Consider the following 16,887-nt stretch of genomic DNA (forward strand, 5'->3'; position numbering starts at 1 on the left):
AGACCTTCACTGGCTACCAGTATCAAAGAGGATCACCTTCAAACTCCTCATCCACGCACACAAGGCCCTCCACAACACAGGCCCAGCCTACCTCAACAACAGACTCACCTTCCACACCCCCACCCGCAATCTTCGCTGCGCCAGCCTCGCCCTCGCCTCCATACCCCGCATCTGCTGCACCACTGCCGAAGAAAGATCCTTCTCTCACCTAACCGCCAAGACCTGGAACTCCCTACCGCTCAACCTTAGCCAGATCCAAGACCTCTTGACATTCAGGAAACGCCTCAAGACATGGCTCTATGACCAGTAGCTCCCCCCCCACCAGCGCCTTGAAACCCTAACGGGTGATTAGTTCGCTCTATAAATCCTTGATTGATTGACTGATTATGTCAGAAAGAGAGAACATGAGGAGAAAATAAACTACCAAGATTACTGAAGTCAAGTGTACACATTGACTGTCTTCAAGTACCTGCATTCTGCTAAGAAAAGCCAGTACTCTACCTCTGAAAGTCAAATGAGACCGTGATTAGGGTTGCACTATTCTTCTGCAACACAGTAGACCCTGGTATCTCTGTAACTCACCCTTCTCCTCACTCCAATTGCCCCGGTTTGTTCAGAATGTGTTTTTAGTTCTGTTTCTGATTTAGTGACAGCAAAACGTCTGCAAGAATTTGTGCTACTGATGAGCATTTCCCCAAGCAGTCTTATTTCAGCATCCCATCAGTTCTACTAGAGTGTTATAGAAATCCATTTACCGTGTCATCAATAAAAACAAATCTAACATTCCACAACAAGTTATTCTTCATGTACTACTGCCAGTTTTTTTTTGTACAGATTACTACCATTTATTATTATACTGTTACATGAGCTCATGAGTATTTCGTAAATGTGGGCATTGGTTCTGTGCTGCATTGTGTGCTCATTCTTTGTGCTTGGTATCAGTGCTTCATGTGCGTTGAAATCGCTAACATCTTTGCAATTCAAGGTATATGATGGAGGAAGCATATCAAAACTGACACAATTTGATGGGAGTTGGAACTCAGGGTTATCATGTAGTACCAGGGTATATATATTTTGCCTGTTTTAGTGCATAAACGTCTGACGTCATTACTATGTGGCAGCAAGAAAGTTGTCCCCAGTACTTCCATCCTAACTTGCAAATAGTTTAAATTCATTTTTTGCCAATAAATGCAGTATGAAAAGAACAATAACTAAAACAATTCTGCTTCAACTGTACTATCTACCACCACTTTTGTTAAACTTGGTTTTGATCGACGGATATCCAAACATTTAGTAAACATTTTTAAAGTTGCTTTAGGCTGGGACCACTGTGCTTCAGAGTCCAGCAATTTGTCACAGATAATTTAATACACTAGAACCAGAAAATTCACATCCTGCCAGGTCTAGTGGCCAATGTGTATTCAAGTGCAGTGTTTGCCATTCACAGTGCTAAACTTCCTTAGGAGAAACCAACATCCCCTTTAAATCCAGTTATACTTTGACCACTGTTTCTAGCGCGTTTTACTTTAAATATACAATGTTCCGTATATATGGTTGGAATTAATTATCCCCATAGGGTCGTGCTTACAGATGGCTGTTCAATATCTTAGCCTCCCACAAAACGTTCAAATCTTGTTGTGCCCCTACTGGAGTGTATTGCGTGGGACTGAAAAAGTATGGGGAGGGTGAGGCTAGATGTGTACTCTGGGGCTGTGTTTGTGTTATGCAGTGTTTGGTGTCAAGTGTGTGCTAAGGTGAGTGCACACTGGTAGCTGCATTTCTGCTGAAGCATGTGTGCCAGGAGCTATCAGTGTATGCGTCTGTGCTGAAAACTATTGTGTGGTTAATCTCCAAGCATGTGATGACGTTGTGTAGGAATATGCATGAGTAATATACTTAGCATCTCACCATCACTTGGGCGCTGTCACTCCTCATAACAAGCAAAAATGACTCCTTATTTATTTAAACAATCTTATGTACTGCGGACATTGCTCAAAGGCTTTAGAGTGCTTTACAGTCCAGGAATGCACCAAGTTTTTATGTTTACTTTGTCCTTGGGACAAGTAGGCCCAACCCTCTGCAGCACAAACCCTTTGGCTGCCTGTTTGCAGAGAGTAGAACTCTCTGCAGTTGAGGTAATGTGTTTCCAAAAGATAATGCTGTTCAAACTTGTATTTATGGTTCATTATTTGAAAGCCTTCATTATTAGGGTGAGTGCTGTAAATAAATGTTTTAAGGTCACACTTCACTACTGACGTTGGTTCCAGTACAAAAAAAAAAAAAACGTGTATACACATGTTTGAAAAGTTTAGGCTATGAGGCTAAGTATAATGCTCCCAGAATGCTCTCTGATTAGATGCAAATGAAGTGTCATTTAGTAAAATGTGTTGATGCATGCTAGTATTTCCCAAAAATATTTCTAATGGAAAATCAGTGTAACCATTTTCAACACGATTATGGGAAGCATGAAAATAAACAAACACTGACAAAGCCAACTGATCTGACATATTTTTATAAGTCTTTTAGTTTCATCAATGCGTGTCTTGTTTTGACATGGCTTTTGTAACACTTTATTGTTGTGGGAGCTACCAGGCCCTCAACATTGTAACAAACACTGGCAAAACCCCCCCCAAAAAAGTTTTTGAACTCTAAAAGCACACGTTGCCACCAGTGGCATAACAAAGGCCCCGCAGCCGCTCTCCAGGGGGCCCCTTCAGCACAGCACCTGCCCTGAGTGAGTCTGGAGAGGGGGCTCCTCCATGTTCTTTGCAAAGGAGCACCCTCCAGTTTCGTTACATCACTGATTGCCACTGTAGTTCCTGACACTGAACCAAACTACTTTGTGTGCCAATATGCTCTTTGTGGAAGAGCAGAATGCGATCACTCGCAGTAAAGCCAGCCGAAAGAGAGAGGAATAGAAGTTTAATAAAAACAAAATGTCTTTGTTAACACCAGACCTAATTAGGGACCAAGACCCACATGTAGGTAGCTTTTTGCATGTCGCAAACAGCGACTTTCGCTGTTTGCGACGGGCAAAAAGCACATTGCGATGCACAAACCCAGTTTTGCGATTCGGTAACCTGGTTACCGAATCGCAAAACGGGTTTGCGACTCGCAATTAGGAAGGGGTGTTCCCTTCCTAATTGCAACTCGCAGTGCAATGTAGGATTGTTTTGTGACCGCGAACGCGGGCGCAAACCAATCACAGTTTGTACCCATTTCAAATGGGTGCTAACACTTTCGCAAAAGGGAAGGGGTCCCCAGGGGACCCCTTCCCCATTGTGAATGTCACTGTAAACATTTTTTCAGAGCAGGCTGCTCTGAAAAAATGAAACGAAAACGTTTCATTTTTCGTTTTAGTAATGCATCTCGTTTTCCTTTAAGGAAAACGGGCTGCATTACAACAACAACAAAAACTGCTTTATTGAAAAGCAGTCACAGACATGGTGGTCTGCTTTCTCCAGCAGGCCACCATCCCTGTGAGGGCCGCCATTCACAAGGGGGTCGAAAATTGCGACCCACCTCATGATTATTCATGAGGTGGGCATTTGCGAAGCCCTTGCGAATCACAGATGGTGTCAGGGACACCATCCTACATTCGGATTTGCGACTCGCAAATTGTGAGTCGCTCTGACTCGCAATTTGCGGGTCGCAAATCTGAACCTACCTACATGTGGCCCCAAATTCTTAAAGAAAGTCACAAAAGTGCACCCATGGTATATGTCGTACCCCTATAAAATATTTGTGAACTGTATTTTAGCATGGGTAAATACGCATGTGTAGATTTGCTCATGTGAAAATCTATTGAGCATTTGCAAGTTCATTTTCCCTCCAGCCACTTTCTTCCCAACCCTGGAAGAAGTTCTAATTCTGCCATTGTCACGAGTAAATGTCCAACCTTTCTTATTATGGGAAAATATTAGAGAGAAGCTGGTGAAAATCTTTAAAACATGCAGGTTAGTAGGTTTGCAGACTCAAAGGCATTCCAGCCCTGGAACTATTGCTTACTGCTTCCTCCAGCCCCAGTATGCAGATCTGCAAAAAGGTGGCAAAATACGGAAAATGCTACAGTAGGGATTGAAACTCCAAGTATTCGAGCCCTACTATGGTAGTAGCCCTGGCATAATCAGAGAGGCTATTATCAGAGCTCTTACATAATGAAATTGCTGCCATAATTTGTCGCCACACTACATGGCACCAAAGGGACAAGTAGATCTTTTTACAGGACAAGTAGATTTGAGAAGCAACCTGTCCCCTGGACAAGTAGATATTTTAATAAATTCCACACCCCTACAGTCTTAAACATCTTCTTTGGCATCATGATTTGTGGAGCCACACGATTGTAGATGTGAGTATGTGTTGGAGAGAAAGGGTTTGCACAGCTGTGCTCTGTGAATATAAGTACATATTTCACAAGAAATCAAATCACTTCAGATTCCTTTTCGACTCATACAGAATCAACCAAAACAACTCTTGTAGTTGATCAAAACAGCCACCAGCCCTCCCATGCCTGCTTCCACCAAGCTTGATTAGCCCTCCAAGAAAGCAGAAGAGTTTGCGCAATTTTTTGGTTCTAAAGTGAAACGGTTCCTATGTAAAAATGAGCATCCTATCACCACCACAGTATAAAAAGCCAGGACCACACAGTAAATCTTTGACATTATCAAGGAAAACGTCTTACTTAAACATATCATGAAAACCAAACCCTCAAATCATTTGTGGACCCTATTCTGCATACCATTTCCAAAGATCTTTACACACACATGCTTCCCTACTGGACAAAAAACGATTAAACTTCTCTTGCAGCCAAGAATCTTTTCCGTATTCCCTCTAAACTGGCCATGTCACCATGCTTCTTAAAAAACCCTGAGTAGATGCGAATGATCTCAATAACTTTTGCCCTATCATCAACCTACCTTTTCTTGCAAAAATCATCAAAAGATGTGCAGCAGAAACACTCACCCAACACATCAAAGACAATAACCTTCTGGACGAATTCCAATCTGGATGTAATCAAGGATTCATTACCGAAATAGCACTGCTTCGGGTGTTTATGATGCTCTTCGAGTCCTAGACTCGGGCAGGTCCTGCCTTTCTAGTCTCCCCAACTTGTCGGGTGCTTTTGATACAATAAATCACCATAGGCTTTAAAACACACTAAAAAATCGGAATGGCTTTGACGGTGTGGTCCTAAAATGGTTTCACTACTTCCTCATGAGCAGATCACAGAGGATTAAAATTGATGACTGTCTATCTTTACCAAAGGCCGTCAATCAAGGAGTACCATAGGGTTCTATCCTTGCCCCTACCCTATTCAACCTTTATATTAATCTTCTAGGAGTCATTCTAAGAAAGGCTGGGATCTTATACCATCGGTATGCAGATGACACCCAGCTATACCTAAAGGTCTCATCCACAAATGACATCTTGCCAACACCTTAAACTCCGATCAAGACTGGATAACCGCTCATAAGCTAAAACTGAATCCTTCAAAAGCTGGTACAATCCTGGATGGACACACTCATCATCCCCAACAGCAAACACACCATCACTGACAATGCCAAATCTCTGGGAGTCACTCTGGATAAAAGGCTCAACCTTCAAACCCAAATTAGTACCATGACCAGGAATGTGCAATATCAACTATGCCTTTTTGGGGGAAACTTAATTCCTGAGTAGGACCTGAACTCTCTTGCTCAGTCCCTGGTTCTCTCCAGAATCAACTGTTGTAATTCTCTTTTGAGAGCTCTCCCCAAGATCCACCTCACCCCTCTGAAATCAGTTTTACTTTCAGCGGCATGCTATGCCTTTAGGGGCAAAAAGAAGCCACCCTGTCTTTCCAATGCTTGTCACTCTTTGCTGGCTCCCCTTTGAAGTCAGGGCAATTTATAAGACTGCCTGTATCACCCACAAGGCCTTGCACAACATCCACTCCTCTCTACCTAGCGAACAAACAGAAGCTTTGTTCCTGGAGGCCCCAACCTTTCACAAAGGAATGATTCATGGCACAATCCTTCTCAGGTGGTGCAACTAGAATATGGAACTCCCTACCCCCAAAACTACTGAGCACAACCTCATTGCCAATCTTTAAAAAGGAGCTCAAAGCTCTTCTCCAACAGAGACATTTTGGCCAGCTCTGCAGCCCTCTTTGCCAACCTCTCCCTATATAATATACCCAAGACTGAATCCAACTGCAATACCCCTATCTCCCCTTGCCTTGCTTCTGCTACTCTCACTACCTACCTCCTTTTATAATCGCTATACAATACATGTCTTTGAACCTAAAGAAACGAGCAAATATCCCTAAGTTTCGACCCGCCCCCTTGTGCCTTTTGTAATTATTAACTGTCTGTAACTTTGTATTTCTTCTAATGAGACCTGCTTAACTGTAAAGCGCTTTAACACCTTTGGGCAACATCTATATAAAAATGCATGACTAAATAAAGGTCTTGGAGGATGAGTACATGCTGAAGTTTTTGTCCACCGTTGGTTGCTTTCAAGTGGATGCGGTCTGCACACGTGTGCTAGTGCTGTGTATATGCTAGGTTCACATGTATGACACAGATCTCTTATGGTTTATGCAATGCATGAATACTATGCTCACTCCTGCTCTTTAGGGCACTCAAGTTATTGTAGTCATGTGTGTACAACTTATACATTCAGGACTACACAAACGCAAAAATAAATGACTACACGAAAGCATGAAAAAGCTAAACTTGATAACTACCTCAGGAACTTGGCAGCATATGTACACAGCATTTTTGTGGTCGGAAACAGCCCGATGAGGTCATTTCTGATATGTACAAAACCCAAATTGTAATTTGGTGCCAGGTAACTGACTCTCAGTTTGTGTTTGCTATTCGGTATCTGAAAGGGGTGTATTTAGGGCGTCTCTTCACAATACCAAGTTTGAATGGGATGTATGATTAAGTTGCGACCAAACTGTAGTCTATTTTACTGATTCCTTAAAGGAGATGGTAATACAGTTGCTGCTCGCAGGGGTTATAAGGAGCGGGCGGCATGGAGGAAGGGGAGAGGGATATTAATAATATAAAAACAGTAAAAAAGAAAACGTACCTGAGCACTGCGCCGTCCTAGAGGGTCAGCCAAACACATGTGGACTGAGAGGGGAGCATAGTGCACATCACTAGTCAACTCCATTGGCCCCACCCCTTTAACAACAAAAGGATAATAAACAAAGTTTATTATCCTTTTGTTTTTAAAGGTTTGTAGAGGCTACTGCTGGTAGGGGGTAGCCGCCGCCACTGTGGTAACCTGTTTGCAAATGGTAAGAGGTCCTCAAGGGACCCCCTTCCACATTCAAAGTGGGAATCAAATATTCTTTAAGAGCAGGCAGTGGTCCACTGCCTACTCATAAAAAATGAAACTTGAAAGTTTCATTTTTTTCTTTCTAAACACAGCCAGCTTTAAGGAAAGGGGCTGTGTTTAAAAAAAAATGCTTTATTTGAAAGCAATCACAAACATGTTGGTCTGCTAATAGCAGTCCACCATCCCTGTGATTTCTATGATGACTAACGGGTCGCAAATTGTGAACTACCTCATAAATATTTATGCAGCAGGTTTATTTACTACCCTCTAGGGATCGCAAATGAAAATCAAAAGTTTCATATATTTGAAATAGAGATTTCCTAATCGTGACTAGCTGGAATTTGCAAATTAGGAAATAGCTATTTAAAATCTTCGTATACGTAGCCCTTAGCTCCATATCTTGATTAAGCTGGTTAACGATAGCAAACGCTTGGCGCTGCGGCAAATGAAGTATTGTGGCGGTACTGTGATACTGTGCCTAAGCATAGTCTGTGCCTGAACCACGTGACCGGTGCTCGCGCCCTCGCGTTAGCCAATCTGTGGTTTAGTCAGTGCTTTGTTTACTGCAGACTGCTTCCGGGTCGGCGCGAGTCCCTCCGTCTGCTGTGGTGCTGAAGTTGCTATAGAAACTACGTTGTTGTTGCGTCCTCTTTAGTCCTCTGACCTTTCACCTCGCGTCACACGGTCACATGATCAGACCAAACATGGCTGCTGCAGGGAGCTGATGCAGCTAGAGGTGGCTGCTGCAATCCACCTACATCGTCCCCGCGATTGTGTGAGATCTCTCTGCAGCGGCACCACCGAGGCGCGGCCCCCACCCGAACCGCGCTGTAAGCCGCCTGCGGGCCCGACATGCAGAGTGAGCAGAGGCCCGCCGGCCGAGAGGAAGTGAGTGAGAGTCACAGAACATACATTATTAACCGGACCGCCACCTGCAGCGCGCGGACCCTCTAGGCCTTATAGAGAGCCCCCTAAGAGTGTTAGAGGGGAGAGAGCTAGTGCTTGAATGGCTGTGCAAGAGAGAGGAAGTCCTTCCCGCGGAGGACCATTGAGGGACTTGGGAACAGTCTATTTAGTGGGGCAGAAAGGGCGCCTTTTTTTTTAGAGACACGAAGAGGCACTCACGATTACCCAAATTAAAAGAACCACCTCCTTACACTCGATGTAGAAAGTTGAATGGGCGCAGAGAGCGCGAAAGCCCACGACAAAGCCATAGTACCAATAGCGCCTTCCTAAAGGTGCTTACCCCCCAACCAACAGCAATGCTGCTGTGAGCACGGGACAACCCCCACCGTACTAAAATAGAGGGGGTAGTGGTGGTGGACCATAGAGATGCCGTACAACAGGGTGCAGAGATCCACATCACAGTGATCCCGAGCACAGTAGTGAAGGGCCTTTGCATTTATCACAGTACAGAGGAACTGATAGTACTGTCGACTCGAGGGACTTAGGAAGATCCCGGCACTACCATAGAAAGAGAGCAGTGTACTTAGTATTGCCAAAGAGATAGAGCAACAATCCTTAGTCGGTCTCCGATAGGTCATAGAAAAAGGAGTGAGTTGAGACTCCGACGCTGGCGTAGGAAGGGATGGAAGTTAGTGCAACCCCTTCCTGTGTGAATTTAACATCGACTTTCTGTACTTGTGTTTATTTCTTTATTTTAATTTTATCAGGAGAGCACTGCTTGTACTAAGGTTGACATACAGAAACACTATTTATTTTTGACAGTTGGAACTTGATTTTATTAGTTTTATGTATCTGTAAAACTGCGAAGCTGGTAGGTGACCACTTTTTCGGATAACTAACCCTAGATGCTCTTTGTTCAGTGAGGTGTTATCAGATAAGAGACATAAAGGAACATACTTTCTCATAGCTATGTGGGCAATGCACACATCTGCAGCTGAAACTTCTTTCGCTGGTAGCTAACGGAGAGACAGCGTTGGAGAAATGTAGTTTTAGCACTTGACGTCCAGGATACGTTGGACAGCATGCATTTTCACTCGTTGTAACCGAACTGTAGTTTTGTCTTTGGGTGTTAGTTCCTGTTGCAGTCATTAATTCTGGAGCTGAACACAACTAGGACCATGAAGTAGACAGCGTTGTGAAATTGAGCTTCACCTGAGGCATTAGTGTTGGTTTTGGGCAAAGGTGACTCAGACTGTGATCCTATGTTAACCGGTGAGTGATGAGATAAAAGGATGAGCATGTCTTAAGAGCTGAAAGCAAGCTCCTGGATGTTATGCTAAAATTCTCATATATCACATTGTTTTTCATAGGTAGTGGATTCTTAGCACCAAGAATATTATTGACCTAACAGAACACTGTGATTAATTTTTGATCACGTCTGGAAAAGGGTTTTTCAATAGTCTCAATTGCACATTGTGATAGAGTGCCCTCATTTCAATCACAGAGTTCTTCTTAGTGGAAACAAATAAAGATTGGGTGTATCTGCCTGTCCCACTCCCAGTCCCACCTTCGAGGGATAGAGCTGGAGTCATGTAGGTAAAATGATTGATCTTCTTGAGGCGTAGTGTTGGGATTTCTATGAGGGGATCCTGTTGTGAATTGGATGATGTATTATGCCTATAGATTTTATATTGTACACTCTTTGCTTCAACAAGTCACAAAACAAAAACCTTCCAGTCTGTCATCTTGGTAGCATCAGTGCATTATTAACAGGTCTTCCAAAAACAGCGCTGGCCTCTCACACAGCCTTCCTTTGGGTGGCAGCCCAAGTTGTCAAAGGCAGTAAAAAATCAGATCGTGTTAACCACAGTTACAGTAACTCCACTTGCTCCCTCTTCAAAGTGGCGTACATCATTTATGAAAATTACGTCTAAGCCTACCAGTTATTTTACTGACAGACATCACTTTACAGGAGGGGAAATAAGCACTAGACACACAACCTGACCCTACATTGAAGTTCTGTAAATAAAAACACACTGAATTAAGTTTTCTGTAAGCACTAAGACTCGTGAACTGTTTACTTGAATATTTCACACTCCAGAGCTTCTCTCCTGAATGAATTTTTTTTTAAGCCATCTGTTCAGCCCAAGTTGAAATACTGCTGCTTACTTCGTAACTTTGTCTGTATTGTCATTATTGCAATTTCTCGTTTCATGTGAAACAGTTGCCATTCAGAGTTGACTCGTAGAACAATTAAAATGCCTAGATGGAAAAGATGCCGTCATAGTGGTTAAAGTTATAAAGTAACCATACTACACTATTCTGGACTTTCTCCTGACAATAAAATTGACACACAGGAAAGCTTATGGGTCCTCTGATCACTTACTGCACTTATAATAGAGGAACAGCCATCGCTGCACACATTAAGGAAATGTCAAATGAAAAAACAATGCTATCCTTCACTGGGAGCTTGTGAACAGGTCGTTATTGAATTGCAAATCCAGTTGTTTTAGGTTGATTACAAGTTGTGGGCTTTCTGCCAAGGCTGAGAGTCCAGAGAATCTGTAGAATGGATTATGTTGCAGAAAGGATATTCTAACATCAAGAATCTCTTTAAGAATTTGTACGTTTTAATCTTGTAGATGCAAATCCATGTTTCATTGTTAAGCAGGAGTTGGTAAAGACGTAATCTACATCGAGGATTCAAGGAGAGAATTTGAAGAGCTGCACAGACTCATGCCTTGTTCACATGCTCATATTGGTTGCAGCATTTACATAACATTTTTGTAGAGGATAAGGGCCGAAATGGTACCGTTTATGTAAGCTCATGAACATTAGAGTAATAAGAATCTGTATCCACTCGGGGACTCAGTGGCTCAGAATGTCTTTCAGGCAGTAAAGCAAGATAGTATGACTGAGGAATTAGGATGACACAACTCCAGTGCAACCTATTCAATTCACGATCGCTTGTTAAACATGTCACAGTGGTCTGGGACATGATCTCTTCCATTACCCCGGATGTCATCTTCCTCTCAGAAACCTGGCTCAACCCTTCCTCCTTAGCAGACATTGCCACTGCCATCCCCAAAGATTACACGATAACTACCCGGGACTAAACCAACAAGCATGGAGGTGGAATCGCCATCATCTGCAGGGACACAATCCGCAGCACGACATTCCCTGATGACCCAACACTGGTAATGCAACATCTCAACTTCACAAAGACGGAAAAAGCACCATTAGAGGCACCCTTGCCTACAGACCACCAGGACCACTCACCAGCTTCTGCAACTCCATCCCGGAACTCATTGCCACACAAGCAGTCGACTCCTAGCACTACATATTCCTAGAGGACCTCAACTTCCTCTTCAATGACCCCAGCAATGCCAGCTCCACCGATTTCCCCCCCCTGGTAAGCTTCAGCAACATCAGCCTCAAGCAGGTCGTCACCGACCCTAACCACTTCGGAGGACACACACTCGACCTCATCTTCACCTCCAGCGACAGTCCGGTACATCCACACCATTCACTTGGTCTGACCACCACAGGGTACACTTCACCATTTCTGGACCCTCCTACCCCGGCACCGTGCCACCCAGATCCACGCAAAGAAACTGGAACAAGGTATCAGAAGACCAGTGGAACAAAACTGTCTGCTCCATCTCCCAGCTTATACACACAACCCTGAACAAGCAGCAAAGAGCTTCTCCCAGTGGATCACAGAATGTGCCAACGGCATCGCCCGCCAAGACAGCCAAGATGAAGGAACAAAGCAAAAGATCAAGCTGGTTCACTGAGGAACTGCACTTCAAATGAAACTGCAGACAATTTAAAAGGAAGTGGTGCATCAGCAAAAAAACAGACAACCACACCAATCAGGATTGAAGGACTGCCCTTAACCAGTACACCGCCTCCTGATAGAAACCAAGGAGAATGTACTAACAGACCACATCAAAGCCAGCACAAAACATAGCAGAGAACTCTTAGCCATCATGAAGGAGTTCACCAATCCTGCAGCCACTGAGAACAACATCACTTCTTCCCAGGAACTGTGCGACAACCTCACAGATTTCTTCCACACCAAGATCTCAGCTATCTATAAAAACTTTAAACGCCAACCTTTCACCACAGACTGCTTCTATCAGCTCATGTGCACAAACATGAACCCTGAACACCACCTCATCCACTGGGAACTCCTCATCATGTAAGACACAATCTCCATCAAGGGCTCCTTACACTCTGGAGCAACCATGGACCTTTGCCCCCACCACATTTTTAGCCTCGGAAGCAAGCCAATTGGTAACAAGCTCAGGAAGGTCCTGAATACCTCCCATCACCGCAGCCCTTTCGGAGGTCCAAAATCACCGATCCAGCTAAATTGAAGAACTACCGGCCCATCTCTCTGCTCCCCTATCCAGAAAAAAGTCCTTAAGAAAACGATCAACCAGCAACTCACCCAACACCTAGAAGACCACAACCTCCTGGACCCCTTCGAATCTGGATTTCAAGCTAACCACCGCACTAAGGCAACCGCAATTGCAACCACAGATCGCATCAGAGCTCTCCTGGATTGTGAGGAAAGAGCAGCCCTCATCCTCCTAGACCTGTCCACCGCGTTTGACACAGTCTCCCACTGCATCCTGATCAGCGGACTCCATCACATCTGGATTCAAGGAAACGCCCTTGGATCGTTTGCCTCATACTTCACCGGCAGAACCCAAAGGATCAATCTCCACCGTTCACCTAATAGTCAAAGAAGATCATCTGTGGAGCCCCCTCAAGGATCATTCCCCACCCGACCCTCTCCAACACCTACATGATTCCCCCTGGCCGTCACCTTCGCATCACACAGACTCAACATCATCTCCTACGCCGACAACACACATCTCATCCTCTCACTGTCCAGAGATCCCTTCACCACAACAGCTAACTTCCACAGTTGCTTGATGAAGTAACGCACTAGATAAAGGACAACTGTCTCAAACTCAACACCAGAAAAACTGAAGTCCTCACGTTTGGGGGTGACACCTCGATATAGACTGACACATGGTGGCATTCAAAGCCTGGCACAGCCCGTCCCAACAGGCGAAGCCCACAACCTCAGCATCATCCTGGATAGCAAACTAACCATGAAGATACAAGTCAACACAGTCTTATCCGCCTGTTTACACACTCTTTGCATGCTTCACAAGATCTTCAGGTGGTTCCCAGCTGACACTACAAGGACAGTTGCGTAGGCCCCCATCACTGGCAGACTGGACTACGGAAATGCACTTTACTTAGGAACCCTAGCACGCCTCCTGAAGAGACTCCAGACATTATAGAACTAAGCGGCAAGACTCGTACTCGACCTCCCAAGAAGGACCCACATCGCACCCATCTCAAAAAAACAACACTGGCTCCTGAGTCAGAAGAGATGCCAATTCAAGATGTTGACCCACGCCTATAAGGTCCTATACAACAAAGGACCAGCATACATAAATGCCTGACCTTCCACCAACCGACCACACACTACCTATCCGCTTCCCTCTCCCTCGCAGAAACCCCACAGATCCATCGAGCTGATAGCAGATGACACTCCTTCCCACATTTAGCAGCCAAGGTTTGGAACAACCTCCTCCTGCACCTCAGGACCGCGCTGTCACTCCAGCAATTCAGAAGAGGACTAAAGACCTGGTTGTTCGAATGATCATTCCTCCACGCATCAGCATCCAGCTCCAGCACCTCAAGACCCTTAGGGTGATTTGCTGTGCTCTATAAATGTTTGGTTGATTGGTGAGCGATGGGTGTAGTAAAATCAGCTGACCATTGTGTGCTTCCCACCTTAAGTCATCTATAGCAAAAATCACCTAAGACTCCATCCTGCATAGCAAAAACAAAGTCTTGAGTTTGGTCCAAAAGGCTCCTAGATATAACGAAGGATTGTTATTGTTAGGCTTGGCACTTATTTTTTTTGTTAATTAAACGCTTTGTGTTGGGTGGAGGGAGTGCAAGAGGTCTGTTATCTGAACAATGAAGCTTTGAGGCAGAGCAAATACGGAGATATACAACGTTCATAGCCATTAATTGTACTTTTAAAACATGGATATTCTTTAGACTTAGCACCAACAGATTTCATACACTATGCAATGCCAATTATTGAGTTATACAATTATGAAAAATAGTTTCTTTTATTAAGTGTCTAAAGCCATTGTTACAAGAATGTGCGGAAAGAGGTATGTAACCTATGGTATCCTTACAACGGGTAGTTACACAGAGAAGTATTGTAATGCAAAGATATGTGCTATCATCGTTGTGTAAAAAGGATATTGAACAAAGGAATTCAGTTGTGAGTAGAGAAAAGGAGTTGGAAAAATAAATACTCGTATATTGAGCATGCTGCGGTTTTGTTCATATGTAGTCTCTAAAGGTTGCATATGCATGTCAGACAGGGTGACTTGAAGGTGGTTTTAGAGCTGTGTAAGGTTAGGGAGTCACAAAAAGGTGCAGGCAGTAGGGATTTGCCCTGATCTGTTCTACAGGCCTGAGTAACCTAATCTTTAAGAGAGCAAGTAGAAATTTTGTAGCCCATCAGTCCGCATTTTTGGAGTTTGACCGTAAAATTTTGTAATACTCTCCAAATCGATAGAACCTTCTAGTTGAACACAATTCACATATAGATGATAGGAGTTAGGGCGAAGCTAGTGGAATCACCTGTGAAAAAGAATAAAATGGCTAACCATGGAGATGGTTAATATCATTTCTAGCTCTGTGATTGGACTGAAAATTAATACGTTCCTAAGTGAAGTTGATAATGATGATGAGGGGCTCTTGGTAGCTTGTCTGGGAGCTGGCAAACAATGTCAGTTTCAGCTTTAGCTTCAATGCAGGTTGCATGCTTATTGATTATTTCCATTTACACAGCTTATATTTTCTTCCCTCCAGACGTTCCTGCGAGTCAGAGCGAATAGACAGACCCGACTGAATGGTAAGTGGTTTCACACATTTATTTATAGCCATTATTTGTGCTTTTGGTGAGTAAACATTTTTAAGGAAGTTCTCTACTTGCTGTCCACGTTATGCAGTTACCTTGAAGGTAAATAACAATGCAGGCTTTTCTAGCTTAGAGAATGAGTTTTCATGCCAGGACGTAATTCGACAGCTGACATTTCTGACATTGAATGTGCAGCTGTACACTGTGACTTTAAAGGGCTATCCAGTGAACAGAGTTACCATTGATCTCAAAACCCCAGCTGAACAATGAAAGAAACATTCTGGAATACCTGCTGTTGGTGATAGTTGGAAATGCAGGTTTGGGACTAGAGAGTCTACACTAGATGGCCCATTTCAGCAAGGACTCAGGCATTTGTCGCTGTGATTAAGAAAAACTGCTGCAAATCCCAGATCGGCAGCTCTCAGGTTTCCTGGCAATAGCTAGACTTTTAGTAGTACCATGGCACTAAATGTCACTTCAGTTCATTGTTTCTGTCACCATTGGTTATTTTTTATGCTTTGTCTTCTGTATAATAGCAGTGTGGCAAAGCTGAGAGTTAAACATTTTAAAGGGCTAATGCCGTCCAGGGTTGGTAGAACACAGGCAGGACACAGGCGTGGGGGTTTTAAGGTAAGACCATTAAGGCTTCAGAGGTTTAAGGTTCGTATAAACCAGGTACTGAGTAATTACTGCTGTGGTGCTGGAGTTAGTGTTAATACTATCCAGTGACTGTGGTAATACCATCCATGCCTAGAATCTGCAGCTTTCTTGTGTATCACACAGTCATATTTATTTTTAAAGAAGAAAGGAAAAAATAACAGGAGCAAAAGAGAAACAATAAACTAAATCATAGTCTGAGTTTCTGTGAATCCTCGGGGGCATTTCTTGTGGGTTGTTCCAATGACGGTGTCCTCGCAATCTATGCATGTAAAGATCAGAGTCCAACCTTGTGATGTAGTCAATTTAATTGATTTTCTGCCAAATGATGTTACCATAATTAAATTGTGTGTATGTATGTTTTTGTGTGTGTATATATATGTTCGATGGCATGTGTAGCTGCAGATACACATGCTGTGCACATCCCGCCATCTGGTGTTGGGCTCGGAGTGTTACAAGTTGTTTTTCTTCGAAGAAGTCTTTTCGAGTCACGAGACCGAGGGACTCCTCCCATTTCGACTCCATTGCGCATGGGCGTCGACTCCATTTTAGATTGTTTTTTTTCCGCCATCGGGTTCGGACGTGTTCCTTTTCGCTCCGTGTTTCGGGTCGGAAAGTTAGTTAGAATCTCGGAAAAATCGTCGGTATTGTTTGCGTTCGGTATCGGGTTAGTTACAACAGATGGACACCGACTTTGGAAGAGCTCCCGTGGCCCTTTGGGGTTTTTTCGATCCCCCGTCGGGGCCTGGTCGGCCCGGCCACGTGTCTCTTCAAGGCTGATGGAACGGACCCCATTCCGCTTCTGCCCAAAATGTCATAACAAGTATCCATATACAGATCAGCATCTGGTCTGTAACTTGTGTCTGTCTCCAGAGCACAAGGAGGATACCTGTGAAGCCTGTAGAGCATTTCGGTCGAGGAAAACATTAAGAGACCGAAGAGCGAGAAGACTGCAGATGGCGTCGGCGCCGACAGGACAAGGGCGTTTCGAGGAGGAAGAAGAAACCTTCTCCATCCAGGAA

General features: G+C 43.9%; 1 protein-coding gene across 6 annotated transcripts in view; it reads left to right on the forward strand.

The window, feature by feature from the left end:
* RNF220 (ring finger protein 220) overlaps window positions 1–16,887 on the forward strand; it is a 539,236-nt gene that overhangs the window by 427,215 nt on the left and 95,134 nt on the right. For 5 of the 6 annotated variants that reach the window (XM_069232799.1, XM_069232801.1, XM_069232802.1 and 2 more), the window contains one exon: window positions 15,160–15,202. In XM_069232799.1, coding sequence (XP_069088900.1) covers window positions 15,160–15,202 — 43 coding nt within the window. Of the gene's footprint in view, window positions 1–8,024; window positions 8,218–15,159; window positions 15,203–16,887 lie in introns of those variants that run through there. The other variant, XM_069232803.1, reaches the window with a different exon arrangement.

The sequence above is a fragment of the Pleurodeles waltl genome, chromosome 4_2 (assembly GCF_031143425.1).
Source record: "Pleurodeles waltl isolate 20211129_DDA chromosome 4_2, aPleWal1.hap1.20221129, whole genome shotgun sequence".
Lineage (NCBI taxonomy): Eukaryota > Metazoa > Chordata > Amphibia > Caudata > Salamandridae > Pleurodeles > Pleurodeles waltl.